This window comes from Callorhinchus milii, unplaced genomic scaffold (assembly GCF_018977255.1).
Source record: "Callorhinchus milii isolate IMCB2004 unplaced genomic scaffold, IMCB_Cmil_1.0 Scaffold6, whole genome shotgun sequence".
NCBI lineage: Eukaryota > Metazoa > Chordata > Chondrichthyes > Chimaeriformes > Callorhinchidae > Callorhinchus > Callorhinchus milii.
In genome coordinates, this window is record NW_024704747.1 from 8,967,559 (window position 1) to 8,989,604 (window position 22,046).

Sequence of the window (22,046 nt, forward strand, 5' to 3'; positions counted from 1 at the left end):
GTAATATTTTACTTGGTTCTTTTACATGGTATCTGTTGAGAGCAGAAAATAAGATGAATGATGAGACACTTAGGCTTTAAGGCTTTAATTTCTCCTCAATTATGCATAACCATTGGATTCACAATAAAACAGTATCTTATACACATATGGTAAACGTTAATCACTCATGTATTCTGCGGGTGTTACTGTTCTAATCATCATCAATATAACAATAATTATTGCATTTGATACAGAGTGTTTATGTATATATAATGTAAATATTTTTCAAATTTGGGTTGGAAGTGCAATGAAAAGCATAGGGATTCAATCTAATCTGAATATATAATGTGCACATGCTGCCATTAAAACTAAGTAAATGGGGTTGCCTTTTGGTGGATTCACTACTCGGCACATTTGCCCTTCACAAAATATGAGTGAAAATCCTGCTTTGGATTAGGATTGATTGAAGATATCACCAGTCCATCACAAAGACAGGCAGTCCAGAACTTTGGAATTAGTATATACACATATAAAAGAATGCCCATCACTTACTTGTGATGTGCACCTTAGTTTCCTATTTACCAGTTGACTTCTAAATCTTCCCTGGGGGGGGACATGAGTCACAAAGTGATACTACTGTAATTAACACACAGTTTTTGTTTTATTGAGTTGCCTTTCAATGTTTAATTATCCAGAGATCATAAAAATGTTTGAAAGAAATTATTAACGACCAAGATTCTGTGAGACAGTGTCATGTTAAACATGTGGCAAATGTGTTTGCTCTAAACTATCTAAGACTATGTAAATTAACTAAGACTTATTACTGACATCTTTGGAAGAAATTAATTTGCATTCTGCAAATTCCCATGAATACTGCAATGTGATTTATTACACCTAATGACACAAGTATCTATTATTGCACAAAATTGAAAGAGCTCTAGGTTATTGCTTATCACTAAGGATTCCACTCTAAATGCCTCTTTATTAATCTTCACTGGTTGTGCTTATTTGTTAGCCAAAGTGTTCACTGCAAATAGTACATGGAAATTACGGAAGTACTCTGTGGTCATTAAAAAAAAGGGAATAAGTAAAATAATCCCAGCCAGCTCAGCTGTCAGGCAAATCACAGGTATTAGTTGTGCATTGTAATCATTCTAATGACAAACCCCCTTGAGTAACACTCATTTCCACTTCACTGGCTAGGAAATCCCATTTAATTTACTGATGTGGTTATGATCAAAATACTTTAATACCTCTTACACAATGGTTGGAATTCCACAGATGCCCCTTCTGATGCTTGCTTGTTTTAGATTGATTTCATTTATTTTAAGAAATGAATGAGAAGATTGAGCTGACATAGGTGTTGAATTTCAATATTTTAGTGTTCTTTATATTTTTGCTAGCTGTTGATTGGTAAGACTTTTGTGACTTTATTTAGGTGAGTACTCAGCACCTTTGGATGCCCTCCTGACGTAAAAAGCGCTATACAAATGTAATCGTGTTGCTGCTGTTGTTGTTGTTGCATCATATTATTCATTTCCTTGTTTTCACACATGATAGAACAGACAGATGCTTAAGACTTAAATATAATACTGTATAAAGGTACGGTCTGTCTGCAAAGGGTTCTCTGCTCGTATCAAGTGAGACCACCTGCAAAGGGTTCAAGGCATTTTGGTGGACAAGTTCAAAACTAAACTAACATGTACTCTGTGTTCATGTTTGAGTTGCCTTTTCACTTGCAACCTGAATCCCTTCACTGGGAGAACTGCATTGGTTTTGCATTGATTTATGCATGAAATGTAGCAAGGACTCACCACAAATAGCTGATCAAATGTACCTAATTTGACATACTGCTCAGGTAATCTTTCATCCACATCTTGTTTGGGTGGGGCCACTTTTTTATGGAGCGTGGGAACGAAATGTATCATGTGGGAGATGTCCTCACACTGTGATATTTTGCATCAAGGTTTTCTTAAAGGTATTTAAGAGCTTAAAGGCTATGGCAAATGCACCTACTGGTGTTAGCATAGGCTGGACACTTTAGTACCGTAGAGCGTGTTGACTCTTGAATAAGACTACAAGCTTGATACACTCCATTTTTGTATGCTAGCACATGTGAGATGTCAACAAAATGACAAGTCATTTTAACATAATTTTCTATTTTCATATATTTTGTTACAAAAACTTACTCTGCAATGTAATTTTAGATTGATGTGAAATCTGATGAATATTTCTTTTTTTTGCTTGTTTTAGATTGATTTCATTCCATTTTATTTGCATGTAAACTACACTTACCTCCTATCACAATAGGCTATTGATTAGTTTGCAGTTTTAGCATCCAGGTTGAATTGTAGACCCAAATACTACAGGATTATTGTCTTACACCACATCCAGGTCCCGAAGTGCATAGCCATTCAATAACCAATTTAAATGTGCTTTTCATTTTATAAGTTTATTGATTAATCTGAAATACTTACAGTACTTCAGTTTTAATATACATTGTCAAAGATTGTTCTGTAACATTAGACACTGGCCCAAGAGAAGACTGAATGTATGCAGCAATTTCCAAATAAGACCAACCTACTGTATTGTGTGTATACAGGACTATAATTGTAGTGTACAGTGCTACCTGTGTAGAGTTGTGGTAATCGTCTATTTAACCCCAAATCCTAACTCTTCTGTAGTTCGTTTTGTAAAAATCAAAAGTTCTATATTGTTGTCTAAATTGTGCTGATTCATTAATAACAACTTAAGTTACATAAAGGCAATTATTTGGAGTAAATGGTGGTATGTCATACTGAATTTTGAATATCCATCAGAAATAACACAAAATATAATATACCCCAATTACACAAATATTATTTATCAGATTGAAACGTTTAAAATGCTCCAAAAAATGTAGAAGTCAGTTATTTGTTTTTATTGAAAAGTGTGGTTGAGTCTAGTACAATTGAGAAACAGATTCTTAAATCTTATTTAAGAAACAGTTTGATACTATAACGGAAAGAAGATGGGGTTCTGTATTCTGGACACCTAAGGTCAAATAGGCTTCAACTATATCTCTCTTGTAATCTGATGACTTTTGCCAGTGTTTTTCATTGATAAGTTGGAAGAACTTTTCGTTTCTCCAAAGAAAAAAATCATCTCCACATCAATGTTATATTTATTCATAGTATTGCCCTGAGATTAGCAGCTGGTGCAGGGTAAATATTTCCTCTACTGATTTACAGAATTCTCCTGAATAGCATTTTAGGATCAGCAATATCTAGTACTGTAGACAATGTCTCTCTTTGGGAGGTCACCTATTCTAATCAGTCTGGGAGGGTAAATTGTATTCATTAACACTTTCTCCCATCCTTAATCAGCTAATGCGTTATGCAAAGAGCATTGAAGAAAATGAATATGTTTGACACCAAGCAAATATGTGATTGGTAAATCAGGTATATAACAATCTGCTTGAGGGGAATAAAATGGTACCCTATATCCTACTCTCAACCTTAGACTCCTTGATCACTTCTTTGGTGCTTAATTCATTCAGGAGATAAAAATGTTCAGAAGATGTATGCATATTGATGCAAAAAAACATTTTTTTTCAAAACAGTTGGATCATTCATTGTTTACCAATGTTCATGGTGATATATTTGCACTTAGATATGCTTTGGAACAAAAGGATAAGTCACCTTGTGTCCTTGGGTGGAGCTGAATAACCAAATGAGTCATAAATGACTTAACGCCTGATAAATGCTCGTGTTACTAAAATCATATTAATAAAATGATTAGACCTGAAGAAGACATAAAACTTTACTTCAAATTCCTTCTGTTATAACAATGAAGGATAGTTTCAGGGATACTCAGGAGGTATATTCACATAGAAGATAAGATCTCTTCTTTTTGTCCAAGAGTTTCTACCATTCATAAAACCAGACAGACGGATGGCAAAACTGCTCAAATAGCGGGTTCCTGACATTGACCTCTGCTGAAAAGATTGAACATCTTCATAGCACATGGGACTGACAAGAAAATCATTCTCTTTACATATGCTTTGCATCTGTACGATAAATGTTATTCCTGGGAAGATGTTTATGTAAATATAGACAATGTAGAACAGTCTGAAACTATCCCACAGTGAACTGCCTAGTGTACATTGATGTCATGATTTAATCACTGTGAACAGCAATTTATATTTAATGGAAACCTCCATGCATTAAACAAAGAGCTGACATTGCGGATGAAATTTGGAAGCTGATTCTGAAAGTCTTTTTTTAAAAAAAAATCTTCATTAAACTAAACTCACAAACTCTTATCACTTCTTCCACTCCCCCTCCCCATGGACAAAAGTGTTGAGGATAAATGCATGTAGGTGTGATACAGACACCAAAGTATCTTGCATGATTGTAATCTTTTAATTGGAACCAATCTCTAATGTGTATTATATGCGGCATTGCAAATTTCAGGCTGGTGGATGGAGCCTTCCTTGTACACAGCTATCCTTTTAAGGCTTTGAATTTAAAAAGCGCTGAGGCAACACATCACACCGCCTTTACATTTCCAATTAATATTCCATCAGCTACTTTCTTACTTTGCAAATCTCCTTTGCCAGTAGTTAAAACCATTAAATGGAGCTCCTTGTATGCATTTAAGTACATCAGCATAGAGCTCAGCTTTTTTCCAGCTCAAAGGAATTGTGAGCAGGCTGTATAACCATAACTTCCTAGTCATACTGCTCTCAGGAATACCTCCAATTTTACCCTGCTGATAGCATTATAAATGGGGGACAAGTATTATGCTAACGGCAAAGCATCCACAAAGCACTATAGCATCCTCTAGTGGTAAATACATGAATCGTTTTATATTCCTCAAGCTATTTTTAATGGAGATTGCTATAGCTGCAGACGTTTTGGGTGACTTCACTAATGTAGTTAAAAAATAAAATAGCGAACATCTTTCTGTTTATATTTTCGGAAGCAAGGTTGATGAGGATGAAGAACAGCTCTTGTCATCCAAAATGTTATTGAAAAAAGGATATTGCATTTCAATGATCCTTGGTAATAATTTTCAGTGTATTCACAGTTCTAACCAATACAGACTCTGTGATATGGCTGTTATTTTCCTGCTACAATAAAAAATCATGATATTCCTTTAATGTGTCAATTCCACCCTGAGCTGAGAAAAGCTGTGAAGAAGAAACCATCTTCCTGATTCACATTTGCAGTGTTGATTATTTTATCCTTACTATTTTAATGCATTTTTATTGAAATTTCAGGCTACCACTTACCAAAATAGTCAAGTCCAGATATCTTACCTTGGGCTAAATCTTCCTCTGGCCATGCATTTAGACGTCCCAGCAATTCTTTCTGGCATGCCCATTGTTCCCTATAAGAAACAATGAAGCATAGAGCCATAAACAAAACCCCTTTAGAATATATGGCTCCCTCCATAAATCTCTTCACCTCGTCCCCTCTCTATTTGTCTTTTTTAAAAAAATGCCTGAAAACCTACTATTTTGCCCTTGTCTTCAGTCACCTCCATCCCCCCCCCCCACACTCCACCCCCTTTGAGATGTTACCGATGCGAATGGCGCTGTATAAATACAAGTTGTTGTTTTGCTGTTGCTACTGTTCATCCCGGTGATGTGAGTCAAATGCACCAGTGGCAGTCTCATTTTACAATCCAATACAATTTTCTAAGTGAACGAACAGCCTAACCATTGAGGGGCTGATTTCCTGACTATTCTGAACTGTGCAGAAAGCTAAGCTTTCACTGAGCACAGCGTTTGCACGAGTTGACTTTGTGGCTCATTTTTCGCCCTCAAAGAGTGACTTTGAAACTGTTGGGCTGGAAGGTTGCAACGTTGTTTTTGTAGGCAGAGGCAGATTGAGTATCTTTATGACCCCACGACCTTTGGAATTTTGATAAAATAAAGGAAGTTCTCTTCTATGAGCTGTACAGCATATTGCAGGCTTTCAGTTTGCTTGATATATTTTTTCTCACTCCTGCTGCCGTATTTATGCTGAAGTAATCCTTAGTTACACCCGTGGCTATATCTACTTGTGTCTCATGCATTTTGATCCTCCTTCGGAAAAGTCCAACTCGCATGTTGGTATTTTGCGCCCCCACAGATCACTTGCTGCTTTACTTCATTATTACTCCCACGTTTTGAACGTGGGACTATTCCTTTTGGAGATACTTTCATTTATCTCAGTGAAGTGTTTTCAAATTTCACCGAGGTCCTTTTTTTGTGTGATGTTAGATCACGAACCTGAATATAAGAGCCAGACATGGAATAGATTTAGCCATATCTGTAAATTCTGCACAAATCGAAGACCTCTTGCTTTAAAATGTTACAGTATATTTGACGATGATTACACTTTCTGTTAAGTAACGTTGTTTAAAATGCATTTTTTAGGCACTTATAACATTAACTGGTGTGCAATCATAGGGAATAACACCAGCCTGCTTCATCTCCCCTGCCTGATCTTCCCCCACCGTTGGTGAGCGATCTTGTAGTCATTCTGCCCCTGCTCTCTGGAAATCCATTATGGAGTCCCCCACCTCTCTGCCTGCCTGAAAGTATTAATAGTCTTAATTCAGTTCCATTGTGCAGTAAGGGTGAAAACAGTTTTGAGGGGAGTTTGATCAACAAGGCTATTATAGACGACTGATAAAGATGGTCAAGTTGGATATCTGAGCAATTAGACTGATCTCTTCTTATTGACACTACATTTTGACATACTGTTATTTTTCTGAAGGACACGATGCACATGTACGATACACATTAAGTCAATGTGCCATACTTATTAAGTTTGAAAAACAGTAAGTGAATGCGTTGAAAATAAAGTCAGTCATTTGTGAAATAGGTCTCCGTGAGTTTCTCTGGTGCTGTATCCAAGTCAATTCTCTAAGGAGCAATAGTATAGTATTCTGTTTTTAGTTTCTGCATTCTTTTCTCATGGCTTCTGGAAGTTGTGACTGACAAATTAAATGCTACGTTCAGCATAATGTGTCTGGTGTAGACTTGGTTCCATTGGAAATGAGATTAATCTGATCCTGACACCACCTGGAAGAGTTGGTTGAAGGAACAATCTGATTCTTGCTGGAAACTAGTTGTCAAGAATTTTTCTATTCAAGCATTACAAATATTGTGTCTAATTCTGTGAACCAACACAACATTTCCATTTTGAAAAGTAATACAGTATATTTCTGAGTGATTAATTACAAGATAAATTTAGTAGAAATGTTCAACAGCAATATGAAATAGAGCAAATATATTTGGGGAAAGAAAAAGGATTAGTAAAAGACTGAGTAAAGTAAATAATATCATTTTAAAAAGGATGGAAAGACTTGTTTTGTTGGCAACTAAAAAACATAACTGTGAACAGCTTGACTATGACGATTTCTAATGAAAGGCTTAATTCATGTGTGAAAATCTGATTGCTGCCGGGTGAATAGGAATCAATGAGAGCTTGAATAAAGTATTTCACACTGACAGAAACATCCGCTATGGCGTTCTTATCAAATAGCATGTCCAAGGTTTCTATAACTAGGTCATTGTGTGACTTTCCTCTAACCCAATATAATTTATAAGCCAACATTCTTTAATGATGTAATGGTACTAATAGATTGTAAAGACGCACGGCAGTCTTTTAAATGTGGTTCCGAATGCAGCAACAAATTGCACACAGAACTTGATGTTTCCTCTACTTATTATAAAATTGTTGCATTATGAATAGTTGGATCTAAATCCTTTCTATGTTGCAAGGCAATGACCTTTTACAATACTGGATTTCATTTACCTAATAATAACAAAATGCTCAAAGGTTTTCAAGATATAGTCCTTGCTGATAAACCATTCCTCACATACTCAAACTTTATTGATCGTTACACAACCCATAAAAATACCAAGCTTTTTGCTGCATATCGGTGAATGTTGACAAGGTGGAAGCCGCACCCTTTGGTTCCCGTCAACATCTTCTCTCCTGTAGGTCTGAACTCCTCAACCTCCCCGGGCTCTCCCTCAAACTCACTGAACCCGTACACAACTTAGGCGTCAGGTTCGAGCCCCAGCTTTCCTTTCTACCCCACATCCGTTCCCTAACCAGGAACACTTTTTTCCACTTCTGTCACATTGCCCACCTTTATCTGTACCTCACCACCAACCTACCGAAACTCATCCATGCCTCCGTCACTTCCCAATTCCATCTTTGCTGGTCTCCCCAGCTCTACCATACACAAAATTCAATTAATTCAAAACTCCCCCGTCTGGATACTAACCCACACAAAACTCGGTACCCCCATCACACCAGTCCTTGCCAGGCTTCACAGGCTCCCTATTACCGAACAGATTGATTTCAAGATCCTCTCACTAGTTTTCAAATCCCTTCATTCCCTCGCACCTCCCGAGCTTTCCGACTTGCTCACCCCCCACTCCCCACCTACTGCCTCCGCTCAGCTGGCTCTGGCCTCCTGTTTGTCCCTTGAGCCCTTCACTCAACCATCAGTGGCCATGCTTTCAGCCACTACCCCCAATTCTGGAGCTCTCTCCCTCAATCCCTCCGCCTTGCCCCTTCCTACCCACCTTCAAATCGCACCTTAAAACCTTCCTTCCTTTTTGATCGTGCTTATGGTCACCTCCCCCCTCCCTCTCCCTGGCTCGGTGTCAGACTCCGCAACTGTCAAGTGCTCCAGGATGTGTGAAGGGCACTATATAAATGCAACTTCTTGTATTGGTGGAGCTAGATCTAAGATTCTTGTATAGAATTTGTATAGCCTTGTCCAATTGTTGAGCCAGTCTTTCTGGGGAAGGTATAATAGTTAGACCAAATATTGTATCTTATCACTTTGTAGAATTCTGCAGTTAGAACAGTAATAAATAATAATAATAATCCTCACATTTGATATAGCACTTTTCACGTCTTCGAGACGTCTCAAAGCGCTTCACAGAATATACTGTAAAGTGAATTGATTATATATTTGTGGGCGAAACGCGCAGCCAATTGTGTACAGCAGTGTCCCACAAAGTCGTCGATTGAAGTGACCAATTTATTATTTTTTTTCTTGAGGGATTATTATCAGGCATGTGGAATAAGGAAACTTGCCCAAGGTTTTGCTCTGCCGGGAATCGAACCTCGTGCTCTAACCACTGAGCTACACGACTTCATGTCAGGACTTAATATCAGTATTCCATAGTTTTTGGGAATAATTAACGGCAACTTGATGTTCCAATACAACAACAAAAACAACAAAATTACATTTTGTAAAGCGCTTTTCACGTCGGGAAGAGGTCCGAAGACGCTGGACAGACAAGAGTTACGGACCCCAGCTGAAGGTTGGGGTGAAGGGCAGGGGGGGAAGCAGGGAGATCGAAAGCATGGTTCTTGATGTGGGTCTTGAAGGTGGCGAGGGAGGGGGCGAGATGGAGGGACTGTGGGATGGAATTCCAGAGGGAGGGTGCAGAGAACTTTGAAAACTATCTGCTCACTATCTGTGGTGACATATCCTTAAATGAATGTTAAAGTCATGTCCTTTAAAACTCTGCTGAAAGAAGCTTAAGTTTATGTATTTCTGCAATTTCTGAAAGAACCTGTCTGCTAAATTCTATAATTCTATCTTTTACAGAAAATCTATTATAGATTTACAATAGGAGGCAATGAGCCCATATTATGTCACATATCAATCACATATTATGACTGCTGATACAGTATATTGCAGGATCAATAATGATCCATCATTCTAAAAACTTACAGTTCTGCATATCTTCAAATATGTTCTTTTTGGTACTGGTTCATATGTCCCATTCACATGTCTTTGATCATCAAAGTGTCATCTCACCCTGTGCTAAAATTGAATTCCAGCTGTAGAACTAGCTGCTAATTAGCAATTTAGTTTGATATTAAATTTCACCATTTCTCAGAGTTTAACGAGTGAGGTAAATAGTGGTTTGTTATTATGTTCATTGGTGTTTTTTNAATTCTAATGTGTGGGCTCTCAAAAGTAAGATTTTCTATTGCTGCTTTCAGACCCCAGCAAAATCCTTCACCAGAAGTTGTTCTTAATTCAATTACACCCAATTTGAGTACTGAAATTTGAACGGCATTTATGCTCTGGTTAGGCCACAAGTTATGTCAAGTGCTGTGGTGAAGTGACACTAGTTTTAGCAATAAGTAGTTAGGCAGGAGAGTTTCTGTATAAATGGTGCAATGAACTGTTGGAAAGGAAAAGTCTGCAATTATATTTCGAGCAGAGGTCGATTCTGCTAACAATGTGCCTTCCAAGCAGGATAAAAAGCAAACCATTTGTTAATGAGGTTCAAGAATATGTTAAATTCTCTGACTAATTCTAAAAACTTTGACAGTTTGGATATTATGAACATTATAGGAGGGGATTAATGTGTGTTCTTAGCAAAACCATGAATGTGCAATCATTATAACTTAAGTAAAAGATTGCTGAGAGTGGAATGCATCTTTATGGTGGTGTCATATTTCCAATATCAAAAATATATCTGTCAATAGGACTGCAGTAGTAATCCATGTTCACTAACAGTTCTGAAACAGGTTAACAGTGCTTAATGAGAAAAGGGGGGCCTAGAAATTCATCTTATTCCTCTTGCTAGCTGGCCAAACACAACATTAATCAAAGTTCGGGAGCAGGTTACTCCATCATCCTTTTGGTAGTAAAAGTGCATTTTGATAACCAAAAAATAAAAAAAGGAATATTTTCAATAAAAATCATTAATGTCAAATCTTTCATCTCAGTGAGTATTTTCTCAGTGCTGATCCTTGCTTATTTTTCTAGTTATATGTTTGTTTTTTGGCTTGTCTGTCACAAGTAGTGAGGCGTCTTTTCTAAGTGAAGGTTACGGTCTCTACAGCCTGCCTGATCAAAAGTATCACATAAACGGATTTGATCTCTGATCCTAAATGGGAGTCCATGACTAAGAGTAAGTCCAAGTCAACAGATACACAGAAATATGTAGGATTTCAAAGGGGAAGTTAGCTTTGTGAAACGGATGCATTTTCTTTCTGTTGTACATGTTTGTTCGTGAAAATGCCACATGTCAGCCTGGCTCAGTTGGTAGCACTCTCACGTCAGAAGGTTGCATGCTCAAGCCTCATGAATTAGAGTGCATAATGAAGGCTGACTTCCTCCTCGCTCGGATTCCCACTCTCCCTCCTCCCCCCCTGACTCCAGCTTGGGTCTGAAATGCTGTACACTGTCCAGCGCCCTGGGACATTCTCCTGACGTGAAAGACGCTATACAAATGTAATCTTATTGTTGTTGTTGCCTCTTCAAATGCTATTCGACATGAAAGGTGCAAGTAAGTGCAAGTTATTGTTAATCACCTGCCTGCTGCAGTCCTCCCAGTACTCCTATCCCTCCAACAACAACAACAAAATGACATTTGTATAGCGCCTTTCACATCAGGGGGACGGCCCAGCATAATATTATTTATATTATATAAGAGGAACTCTTGAAGCATTTGACAGCTGATTGAAAAAATGACAGAATGAAACTTTCATCTTTCTGTAATATCAAGTTCAAACATTTCAAAGCACTTCATAGATAATTACTGTCAAATATACTGTCTGTATTTTACAGGTAAATACCAACAAGGTCCCCCAGAGATCTGTGAAGTGAGTGACTAGTTAATTTTGAGGTTTGTTTTCCTGGACACTGGGAAAAACTCGCTTCCCTTTTTGAGTGGTGTCATGGGATTTTCAACATCTACGTGTACAGGCACACAGGATCTCAGTCTAATGTCTGAAACCAACAATTCCAAGTTTTCCACCAATGCAGTAATAATGCTTGCATTTTGATTTAGCTCTTTTCATGTCTTCTAGACATTTCAAAGCGCTTCACAGAATATACTGTAAAGTGAATTGACTGTATATTTGTGGCCGAAATGCGCAAGCCAATTGCGCCCAGCAGTGTTCCACAAACAACAACAAAATTACATTTGTAAAGCGCCTTTCACGTCGAGAGACCGTCCCAAGGCGCTGGACAAACAGTCGTGGATTGGGTGACCAAATTATTATTTTTTCAGGATTATTATCCCCGGAAAAGCGATCTGCCAATCGATTAACAATCTGAATTCCTACTTACTGCTAAGTAAACAGAGGCGTGTGGAGTAAGAAAACTTGCCCAACATTTCGCTCTGCTGGGAATAGAATCCAGGTCTCTTGCTTGCGAGGTGCGTGCTCTAACCACTGAGCTACAGGACTACACCAAAGGAGGCCATTCGGCTCATTGTGTCTGTGATGGCTTTTTGAAAAGAGCTATCCAAATCAATCACACACCCCTTCTCTCTCCCCATAGCCCTACAAACTTGTCCTCCCCAAATAATTATCTACTTCTCTCTTAAAAGTTGTTATTGAATCGGCTTCCACCACCCTTTCAGGCAATGCATTCAAGATCCGAACAACTCGTTGTGTGAAGAAAATTCTCCTCACCCCCCTCTATTTCTTTTAACAACTATTTTAAATCGGTGTCCTCAGGTTACCGACCCACCTGCCAGCAGAAATAGTTTCCCCTTGTTCATTCTATCACAGTAATCCTTCAATACGAGAGAATGAGCTCAAATTGTGATGTGAGGTTTGAACTTGCTTGGTTCTGACTCAGAAGTGAGAATGCTAACCACTAAGCCAAGCTAACAGCTGGTGTTGGTGAGTTTCATGATAGGAAAAATTGAAGGGTGTAGATTTGTGCCAGAAGTAAATAGTACTGGCAAGTTTTGTGCCTGAGAGCAGGATATCATGATTTGTAGTCTAAAATGCATCTATTTCAACTGAGTTGAAATGGGTTCTCCTTTAAGTAACTGGAAGTACTTTATGTTGACCGCATGGATCTTGGCTCTGAAAGTAGATTGTTTTGGAGAAGTATTCCTGAGGGTCAGCAGTATACACTTTGGTTAACCAGGATTCTTTGTTTTTAGTATGTTGTTGCACTCGTGAGGAATTCCATTAGAAATCCCAGTGTTTTAGGCTCATTTTCAGGTACTCTGAGCAAGAAATGTTCAGTCAACTGATTTTTATGATATTCATGCAGAAAAAGTCTACACACATGTTTTCCCAGTTGTGAAGCTCTTTAAGACACTTCCTATGTGAAATGCACTCTGAAAATGCAAGCTGTTGCCTTTGTTATAATTTACTAAGTAAACAGGTGCTTTACGATACCCAGATCACACCTCATTTGCTTAATATTCACAGGCTTTGGCCCATTTTAATGCAAACATGCACAGAAAACACTTGTAACTTTCTTCCATTTCAGGGAGGCTGAATACAATTAAAATGAACATACTTTGCAGGTCATTATTTCTGTTTCATTCCTCGCCTGTCCATTAATCTAGGAGCCTGGAGCAACAAAAAACTTAGGATGGTTTGTTTTGAACATGTGATCTGGAAAGATGAATATATCCAATTAATAGTATTATTACTGAGAATCAGAAATGAGCCATGTTATCTATTGGTATTCTCTAACTATCCAACCGTGCCAGTTAGATTGAATCACATTTAGCTATATCTCTGTCCCATTTCTTCTATATTTATGTTAAACAACACATATTCTTTTCTTTGCAGGCAGGTATATAATGGTTAGATATCTGGAGACACCTATTAATTGATACACATATGGTATTAGCTATATGGTCATTCTCAATCTATGGCTTATTTCCATTTTTCACAGGGTGAAATAATCTGGGATAAAGTGATCCGAATCCAAAGGCAGCACCATCTTTGCCAAACCTGAGATTGGGTTAAAATTTGATTAAAATACCATCCAAAGTAGGGATAGAACAGCTGTTGCAAGATAGAAGTGGCATTGGGAATAAATGGTACAGAAATAAAGAAAAATAAACTAATATATAATAATAAGAAGCCTTGCATTGGATATAGCGCTTTATCATGTCATCAAAATGTCTCCAAGCGCTTCACAGGTTTTACTGTTAAGTGCAGTGACTGTGTATTTTGTGGGTGAATGCGGGAGCCAATTTGAGCACAGCAATGTCCCAGGAACAATCGTGGAGTGAGTAAACAATTCTATTTGGGGGATTTGTTGGTCAGGGCATCAGGAGAAACTCCCTTCCCCATTTCGATTAGTGCCATGAGATCTTTAACGTCCACCTGAACTGGACCTCAGTTTAACATCTCATCCGAAGGACGGATAATTGTGCAATTATACTCCAGATATTTTTTTGGGAGGTTGAGTGTCACACAATATAAATTAAGATTTTTACCCTTCCCTAAGTTAAACTGATTTCCCATACGCTTTTTCATGACTCCTTTAATTGTATCACAAATCCCTGCAACAACATTTTAATTCATTTTGTACAAAATAAATGAATAGAACTTTTGGCATTTATTACTGTGATTTATAGTATCTATATCCACATTATAATTTGTAAACGATTCGAATTTTACACCATACACACGCTGCACATTCAAAAATTAGGTAAGGATGAGGTCAGGAGTTTCTTGACAGCCTTTAACTTTGTTTTCATTCTTTGACAAATGTACAACTCTTAGAATCAATGTGCTTGGCTGCAAAACAGTTGATTATTGTGTAAACTACAAGACGATATATATGACCACCGTTGTTCTTGAATTCTGCTCGTATCTAGCTATGCTGCTTAGTTGATTTCTATGGCTGAACTGTTTTGTCTTTCATTAATATCTCCAAAAGAATTTCACTCTCTTGAGTGTATAACCTTCCAGTTGGAATTTAATTTCTGTGCCACACATACGTTTTCAAGTCTGCTTTAAAATAACACACTTCAGTTCACTGACTCTGCAGTGATTAGTTTTTAAGTTGGAGTATATCTCGTCCCACTGCTGATTGCAGGGATATTCAGCCTGATTTAAAGCCCTTTTAAGCTTCAGCAATTTGAGATTGCATTTAAATCTTGTGTGTTTGAAGATTCAACACCTGTAATTTTATGGTTAGGCTTCTTTTATAGGCTAGTTATATTGGTGTTTGCTTTGATTGAGTTTGAAGACACCACCAAATCAATGCAAATTCTGCAGGGGAACCGGTTTAAGATAAGTGGTTCAGATTCCCATTGCCCGCTGAACTGTATATGCCAGAGTGAGTCAGGACCTTCAGCAGAGGATGAGATGGTACAATTGACGAGGTCCTGCATTGTACTTGGCATTCAGATACTACAGTAGTTGGTAAAACCTGCACTTCCATGTAAGGATATACTTGCACAGATAACAGGATACTTTCACACACTACAGTATGAGAGACCTTGATTTCCTAAAGTATCAGAAAAATAGTGGTTCTAAGAGTAACATTTTCCATGTTCTCTTTTATTTTGTTATCGTTGCTGGTGAAAATATAATCATGCTGTTTAATATTTCCTTTTTGTAATACTGTCTTTATTAATCAATGTTTAATGCAGCTACTGACCTGCCGGTCTACTGTGTTTTTGCTCCTGACTCGTCAATCTTTTTTCCTGGTGCGTTATCTCCACAGTCAGTATGCAGCTCTACTCATTTCTTCTTTCTTTAAAGGATTAATTTCCTCAAGTTAAATTTTAGCAATTGACTTCCACATTGTTAAGATAATAGTGAAAGATAGTGACTTGTCATTGGAGGGAGGTTGTGCTTTTTTCTGCCTTCGTGATGTACATTTTTGTAATTATAGTGTGCTTGCAAGTAAGAAAACATTGTGCCATTTATCAAGATTTCTACCTAACCCAGCTATATTTCCTTCTTAGGAAAGGCAGAATCCCAGCAGTCAATAACTTCAAGCCTCTCCCCTGCCCCCTTAAATCACAAATTTTCCAAACCCATATTTAAGAAGGAGGCAAAGAAGGAAAGGTCTTTACCTCACATGCTTGCTTATCTTAATTAACAAAGAGACCTTTGAAATCCAAGATGGAAGAATCAGAGGTATTGATAGAGAACTCTGCATAGAGATAAGGAGAGTTGAAAGATATAGCTCCTCTTAGAAATGAAAAATGCAGAGTTGGAGCAAATTATTTCCTTTCCCGCCTCCTTTCTCCACCCCACCCCTGAGAAACGATTACTTACTTGAAAGCGTGTGCTATTAGGACAAAGTAGAGGAAAGTGATAACTTTTAAGAAACCATAAGAAACTGCATGATCTTCCAGTGCTTGCAGTTTCAATTAATATTCTGTACTCATTTTATGTTTGTTATTTCTCATGATGGTTTGGATACTCTTACGCATAGGGATGGGTTTCCGGATGTGTCAGCCACCCAGCTGACCAAAACAAAATGTTACCTAAATATGAAAAAAGAAATGAATTTCTTTAGAATTTTGTAGTTTGAGTTATGGACTGTAAAAAACTGTACATTGAACCTATACAAGCAGCTTTGATAATATTATACACAACGAGTGAAATTCTTCTCTCACGATACAATATATAGTTTGGGACGCGACATGTCATGCTACTGCCAGGGCGAACTGGATGGACCTTGGTCTTCTTTCGCCAGCAAATTCTTATGCACTTATGTTCTTACAACATTCATCCAAATTACATTTCATTGCAATTTGAATTTCCACTGTCCACGCAGTCTTCGGGAGAACTTCTATATTGCATCAAATTGGCATAATGTAACTATTCATTTTATATTTTATTTAATGATTTTGCATATTAATTCAGGTGGAGATTTTCAGGCTAGTGAGTTACAAATTGTACTGTCCAGAATGTTGCTCCAATTTCACTTAATGAGAAGAGGTGATACCTAAGCAGAAAGCTTGTGAGAGAGTTCCAGAAAAAACACACCAATTTGAACCTTCTTGGGTTCCAGATTTAAATCCCTGCAGACATAAGGGTTCAATTCTCTTTCCTACGGGTTTTTACATTTTTTTCAATTTCTCATTTGGTTGCTTGGTGATCCTACACAAAATTCAACTAATTCAAAACTCTGCCGCCCGGATAATAAACCGCACAAAACTTTGTACCCCCATCACACAAGTCCTTGCCAGGCTCCACTGGCTCCCAATTACTGAACAGATCGATTTCAAGATCCTCTCATGCCCTCGCACCTCCCTACCTATCCGATTTGCTTACTCCTCATTCCACACCCGCTGCCTCTGCTCAGCTGGCTCCGGGCTCCTATTTGTCCCTTGTGCCAGAAACTTCACTTTTAGTGGGTTTATAGTGAGGGTGTTTATAGCAGATTCCGCAGAAAAATTGCAGCCGCACTTTTCTGTTGGCCCAGATAACCTAAGGTTTGCTTTCACTCGAAACCACAAAGGAGACCATTTCATGTGCACACAGACACAATTTTCATTCTACAAAAACATGACAACACATGTGCTTTCTTCCTAACTCATCAGTTAGTTTTTTACAATGAATCCTCATGTCAGCAAGTCTTTAATCATCTTTGCAGATTTGGTGTTTGGAAGTTTCTTCCATTTAGTTTGGAAATAATGGCCAAGAAAACATTAGAGGCATATTCTGAATTTATAATAAAATAATAATAATCCTTGCATCTGATACAGCGCTTTTCACGTCTTCTAGAGGTCTCAAAGCACTTCACAGAATAGACTGTAAAGTGAATTGATTGTATATTTGTGGGAGAAACATGGCAGCCAATTGTGCACAGAGTGACAAACAGTCATGGATTGAAATGACTAATTTATTATTTTTTTTCTTGAGGAATTATTATCAGGCGTGTGGAGTAAGGAAACTTGCCCAAGGTTTCGCTCTGCCGGGAATTGAACCCAGGTCTCTCACTTGCGAAGCGAATGCTCTAACTACTGAGCTACAGGACTCCCAATTTCTGAACACAATCGGTTTTATAGGCAATTAGAGCATAGACATTCCTAGAAAAGAGGAGATCATGTGTAAATCAGATTTGAACCTAGTTGGACAAATTTGGAGAAAAAAAATTGATCCATTTGCTGATTTTGAAACATGGTTTTGCAACTGACTCCTAATTTAATACACAATGTTGTGTTGTTCAGATGATTTTTAATTTAGCCAATTTTCTTCTGAAATGTTTACTATTAGGAGATCTGAGTCTGAAGCAAGTTCTGAGTAGAAGGAAAAAACAGATAAAATTGATCATTCACTTGATCGCTGTTTGTGGGACCTTCCTGTGCACAATTGAGCTCCCATGTTCGCCTAAAAAATACTGTGACAAGACATTACAGTGAATCCAGGGAATCTTTTCAGACATCCTATTAACATGAAAGGCAGTATATCAAATACAAGCATTATTATCAATTATTAATTATTATAGGCAGATTTATAAAACATAGATGCTTTGTTTTGTATCTCAATAATATATATGAGGGGTTTTGGTGGATGGATGAAGGCTAAAGTCATTTTGCAGGTTTATGTGTTACGGTTAACAATCATGACCTTTATTTTACTCCATTTATTTCAAATGACATTTACATAACATGGGCTCATATCATTGAGATTCTGTTGGTGCTCCAGATCTGGAAAGGGCGGAAAAAAATCTTAACACATTATTGAGCTATAATTCCAGTTAGTGTTTACATGTAGCACCTTCAGTGATGCTCGATTATAATGGGGGACATCCCATTAGTGGCCTTCATCACCAAAGTCACAACACATAATATCGACTGGAATTTCAGCTCTCATAAAGTTGAGATAGATGGTTTTGTGTGTAATTTTACAGAGAATTTAGATTCCATCTATTCCTACTTTTTTCCGAAATAGTCATGGAATTGTACTAAAGTATGGCCTAAATGTTTGTCAATATTGTGGAGTCCTGAAGCGTATTGGTTAGAGCACTTGCCTTGGAAGCGAGAGGATCTGGGTCTGTTCCCAGGCAGGGCAAAATGTTAGGCGATCTTCTTTAATCCACACTCTCTGTTTACCTAGCAGTAAGTAGGAACCCGGTTGCTAGTCAATTGGAGAATTGCTTTTCTGGGGGTAATAATCCTTTCAAAAAAAGAATCCCCCCCCACCCCAAAATAATTTGGTCACTCAATCCACAACTGTTTGTAGTACAATTGGCTGCCGCGTTTCATCCCCAAAATATACAGTCAGCTCACTTTGCAGTATTCACTGTGAAGCGCTTTGGGATATCTCGAAGATGTGTTAAGGGGCTATATCAAATGCAAGCATTATTATTAATATTTTTGTGTATTTTATTGAAGGCAGAGAACTCAGCCCTTGCTATGGAGAATGAAAATCAGAGAGAGCAGTATGAACGGTGTCTCGATGAGGTAAGATGAAACAATTGTAAACAATAATAACATTTGTAGGATTACTTCCTGCATCTCCGGTAAGATTTTCCTTTTTATTAGTTAGTATTATTTTTAGATTTGTAACATTTCTTTTTCACACTAGTTGTTTTCTGCCAATTTAGTGTGTGAGAATGATTGTTTGTGTACAGTATCCACCAGGAACTGATTTGAGATTAACAGACTCAATTATCTATTAATTAATCTATTAACATTAACAGACTCGATTATCATGCAACTATCTATCCAAGAGCTATCAGAGAAAGAAGATATTCATTTCATCTGACCAGGCTGGATTCAAAATCTAGATCCAAAAGTTGAAAGTTTGTATTATCCACTGTGTTACCAATAATCAGTCAGAGAGAAGACAATTCCATCCCATCAGCCTAGTATGGATTTATCCCTGAGTTCCAGAGATGAAACATCAGTGTTCAAACCCTTTGCATTATCCAGTCTCTTAGAAAAGGTTTTATTATAAGCAACCCTTCCTTATATGAATAAGTGAACCATTTACTCTAATTAATTCAGCTTTGCTGTCTCATAGCACTTGAAGGTATTTTGAAAATGTATGAATGCATTGCAAAGCTGTTGATTTATTGTTTTGGTGTGCCTGTTGCTGCTATTTTGAATTTTAATGGCCCAAGTTATTATAATATTGTATCCAGCCCTCCCAGCTCTGTGCTTTAACTCGTGTTGTGTTCACTTCATGCTTGCATGCTTCTTGTCAAACCTTCATCTTCACCAGTGGTAAGGTCTGGACGATGAAATCCCCCCTGGTGCTATGATTCATATTAATTGATAGCAGGTGAACTCTGGGGTAGGAATAATCTCTATGATGATTTTTCTCCCCATGAGTTGGCACACAACTCCACCACATAGAGCTCCATCCAGTGGTCCGTTCAATCAGAGATCAATGAAACTAACCCCATGGTACCAGAGTTCAAACATTTTAGCTGGGATTCAAAACCACGTCATGGTGATAGTTTCCTAGCTGTCTCCGGATTAGTTTGGGTTCCACTTCTTAACGATTATCTTCGCTTATTGTGAATGCTTCTGAATTTAAGCAAATCTGCTGCAGTTTTTCACAAAGTTAGGAGCCCCAGAAGAAGGGGGGAGGAGGAAGATATCTCTTAAAACATGCTGACATAGGATTTTCAAATATATATTTTGCAGTAGCTTCTAAGTGCTGCTGACTTTTGCAGTGTGTCTGCATAGCACTGGATTCTGATATCAATTTATACGTCTTAAGGGTGGTGCAAAAATAAAAGGAATTGGAACAGATGTGCAGATCTTCTGGAGCCAAGTATTTATTTCACTACATGCATTTTAAATAGAATTGCATTTATTTACACACAGATGGAACAAATCTGCAGTAAAGTGCAGGATATTTTTATGGTTTGAAACAGAATAGTCCAAATAAAGTCAGCAGGAATTTGCAGCAAAAAAAATCTACTTAAAACTCACCAAATAGGTTTTAAGTGATATTACAGTCGAGGAACCTTGTTCTGTAAATGCTAATAATAACAATAATCCTTGCATTTGATATAGTGCCTTATCACTTCTTCGAGACGCCTGAAAGAGCTTCACAGAATATACTGTAAAGTGAATTGACTGCGTTTTGAATGCAAATAATAATAAGAAGAAATTTAATGCTGGTTCAGTACATTTTTAATTAAGGATGAAAAGGATTATTTATCAGAAGGGCACCTTGTATTTAAAATCATAAAAATGCCTAATATGGAATCTTAGTTGGCAGATTATGTAGTAATTCTAATCTTTACATAGACTTTCCTGTAAACTCCTTATCTAGCGGCTAAAACTGGAAATAGAACCATAGAGAAGACCTATCATTTATCCAGCCTTCTACATATTACCAAGTGGAGCCGAGGCTCTTTTCCAGTGGTGGGGGTGGGGGGGAGGGATCTGAGTCTGGTGAGGAAATTAAATGGGAGTTGGGGTCTCAGCCTGAGTATCAAAAGGATATATTCCTGGTTTAAGATGGAGAGAAAGACCTTGTAATTAAATCCCCCTGTATCCAAATCTGTGTGCCTGTGGGACTCCCCTATTGCATTTTAACTTAGATTAGAAGTGTAATGGAGCAAAGCTGCCTACTTCCCCTCTTTTGCCTATAACTTAGTTATGTGACAGATGAGATATTTAAAAGTTACTTAGCACATCCATTCTCTTATACTTAGTATTAACATAGTACCTAATGCTGCTTTATACATTACCTATTGGAAGGTTTCCAACAGCCTTTCGTATTCTTCATCGGTGTTGACCTGTTACATTTATCCTGGATATTTCTGAGCTGTAAGATGCTTGTTTTCCTTTCATAGGGAGGATAGTTTGGCAAAATCGCTAAGAGTGTAATACATGAGCCCATCTTGTGAATGTAATCATAATTGTTCTGTTTGGATGAGTGGAGGGAGAACTGTGCTATGTGGATCACTTCAAAGTTCCACACTTGGATGATGGATGACAGTGTGCTCTGCCACTAAATCAATATCAATAATTTGATTCAATCAATTATACTATGTGGTCTTCATGGCCCTGTCTGTGGGCTGGTGACGGGAAGTAGGTACATTTTTACAACCTTTCAGAACAACTGTCAGTTATCATAAACAGTGGACTGATCTACTATGGTATCAATATTTTAACAAGGAATATTTCACTGTCATCAACATAGGCAGGCCCTAAATTGTTTGCACTTTTCCATTTGGAACATTTCTTTCACTTAACCAAATAGTGTGTGAATTGAAATGAACGATACAAAGATTCAGAATTACCAGTTAATGTATTACATCCACATTAATCTGTATTTTGCAATAGAAATGTAATTTGCCCAATTTTATAGATGACAAGACCATCAGAATTGGCAAATTGA

The 22,046-nt window shown here is 37.6% G+C and overlaps 1 protein-coding gene across 1 annotated transcript in view; it reads left to right on the plus strand.

Moving 5' to 3' along the window:
- Positions 1-22,046, plus strand: part of nckap5l (NCK-associated protein 5-like) — a 291,964-nt gene that overhangs the window by 188,869 nt on the left and 81,049 nt on the right. The window contains exon 8 of the mRNA XM_007896185.2: positions 19,076-19,144. Coding sequence (XP_007894376.2) covers positions 19,076-19,144 — 69 coding nt within the window. The remainder of the gene's footprint in view (positions 1-19,075; positions 19,145-22,046) is intronic.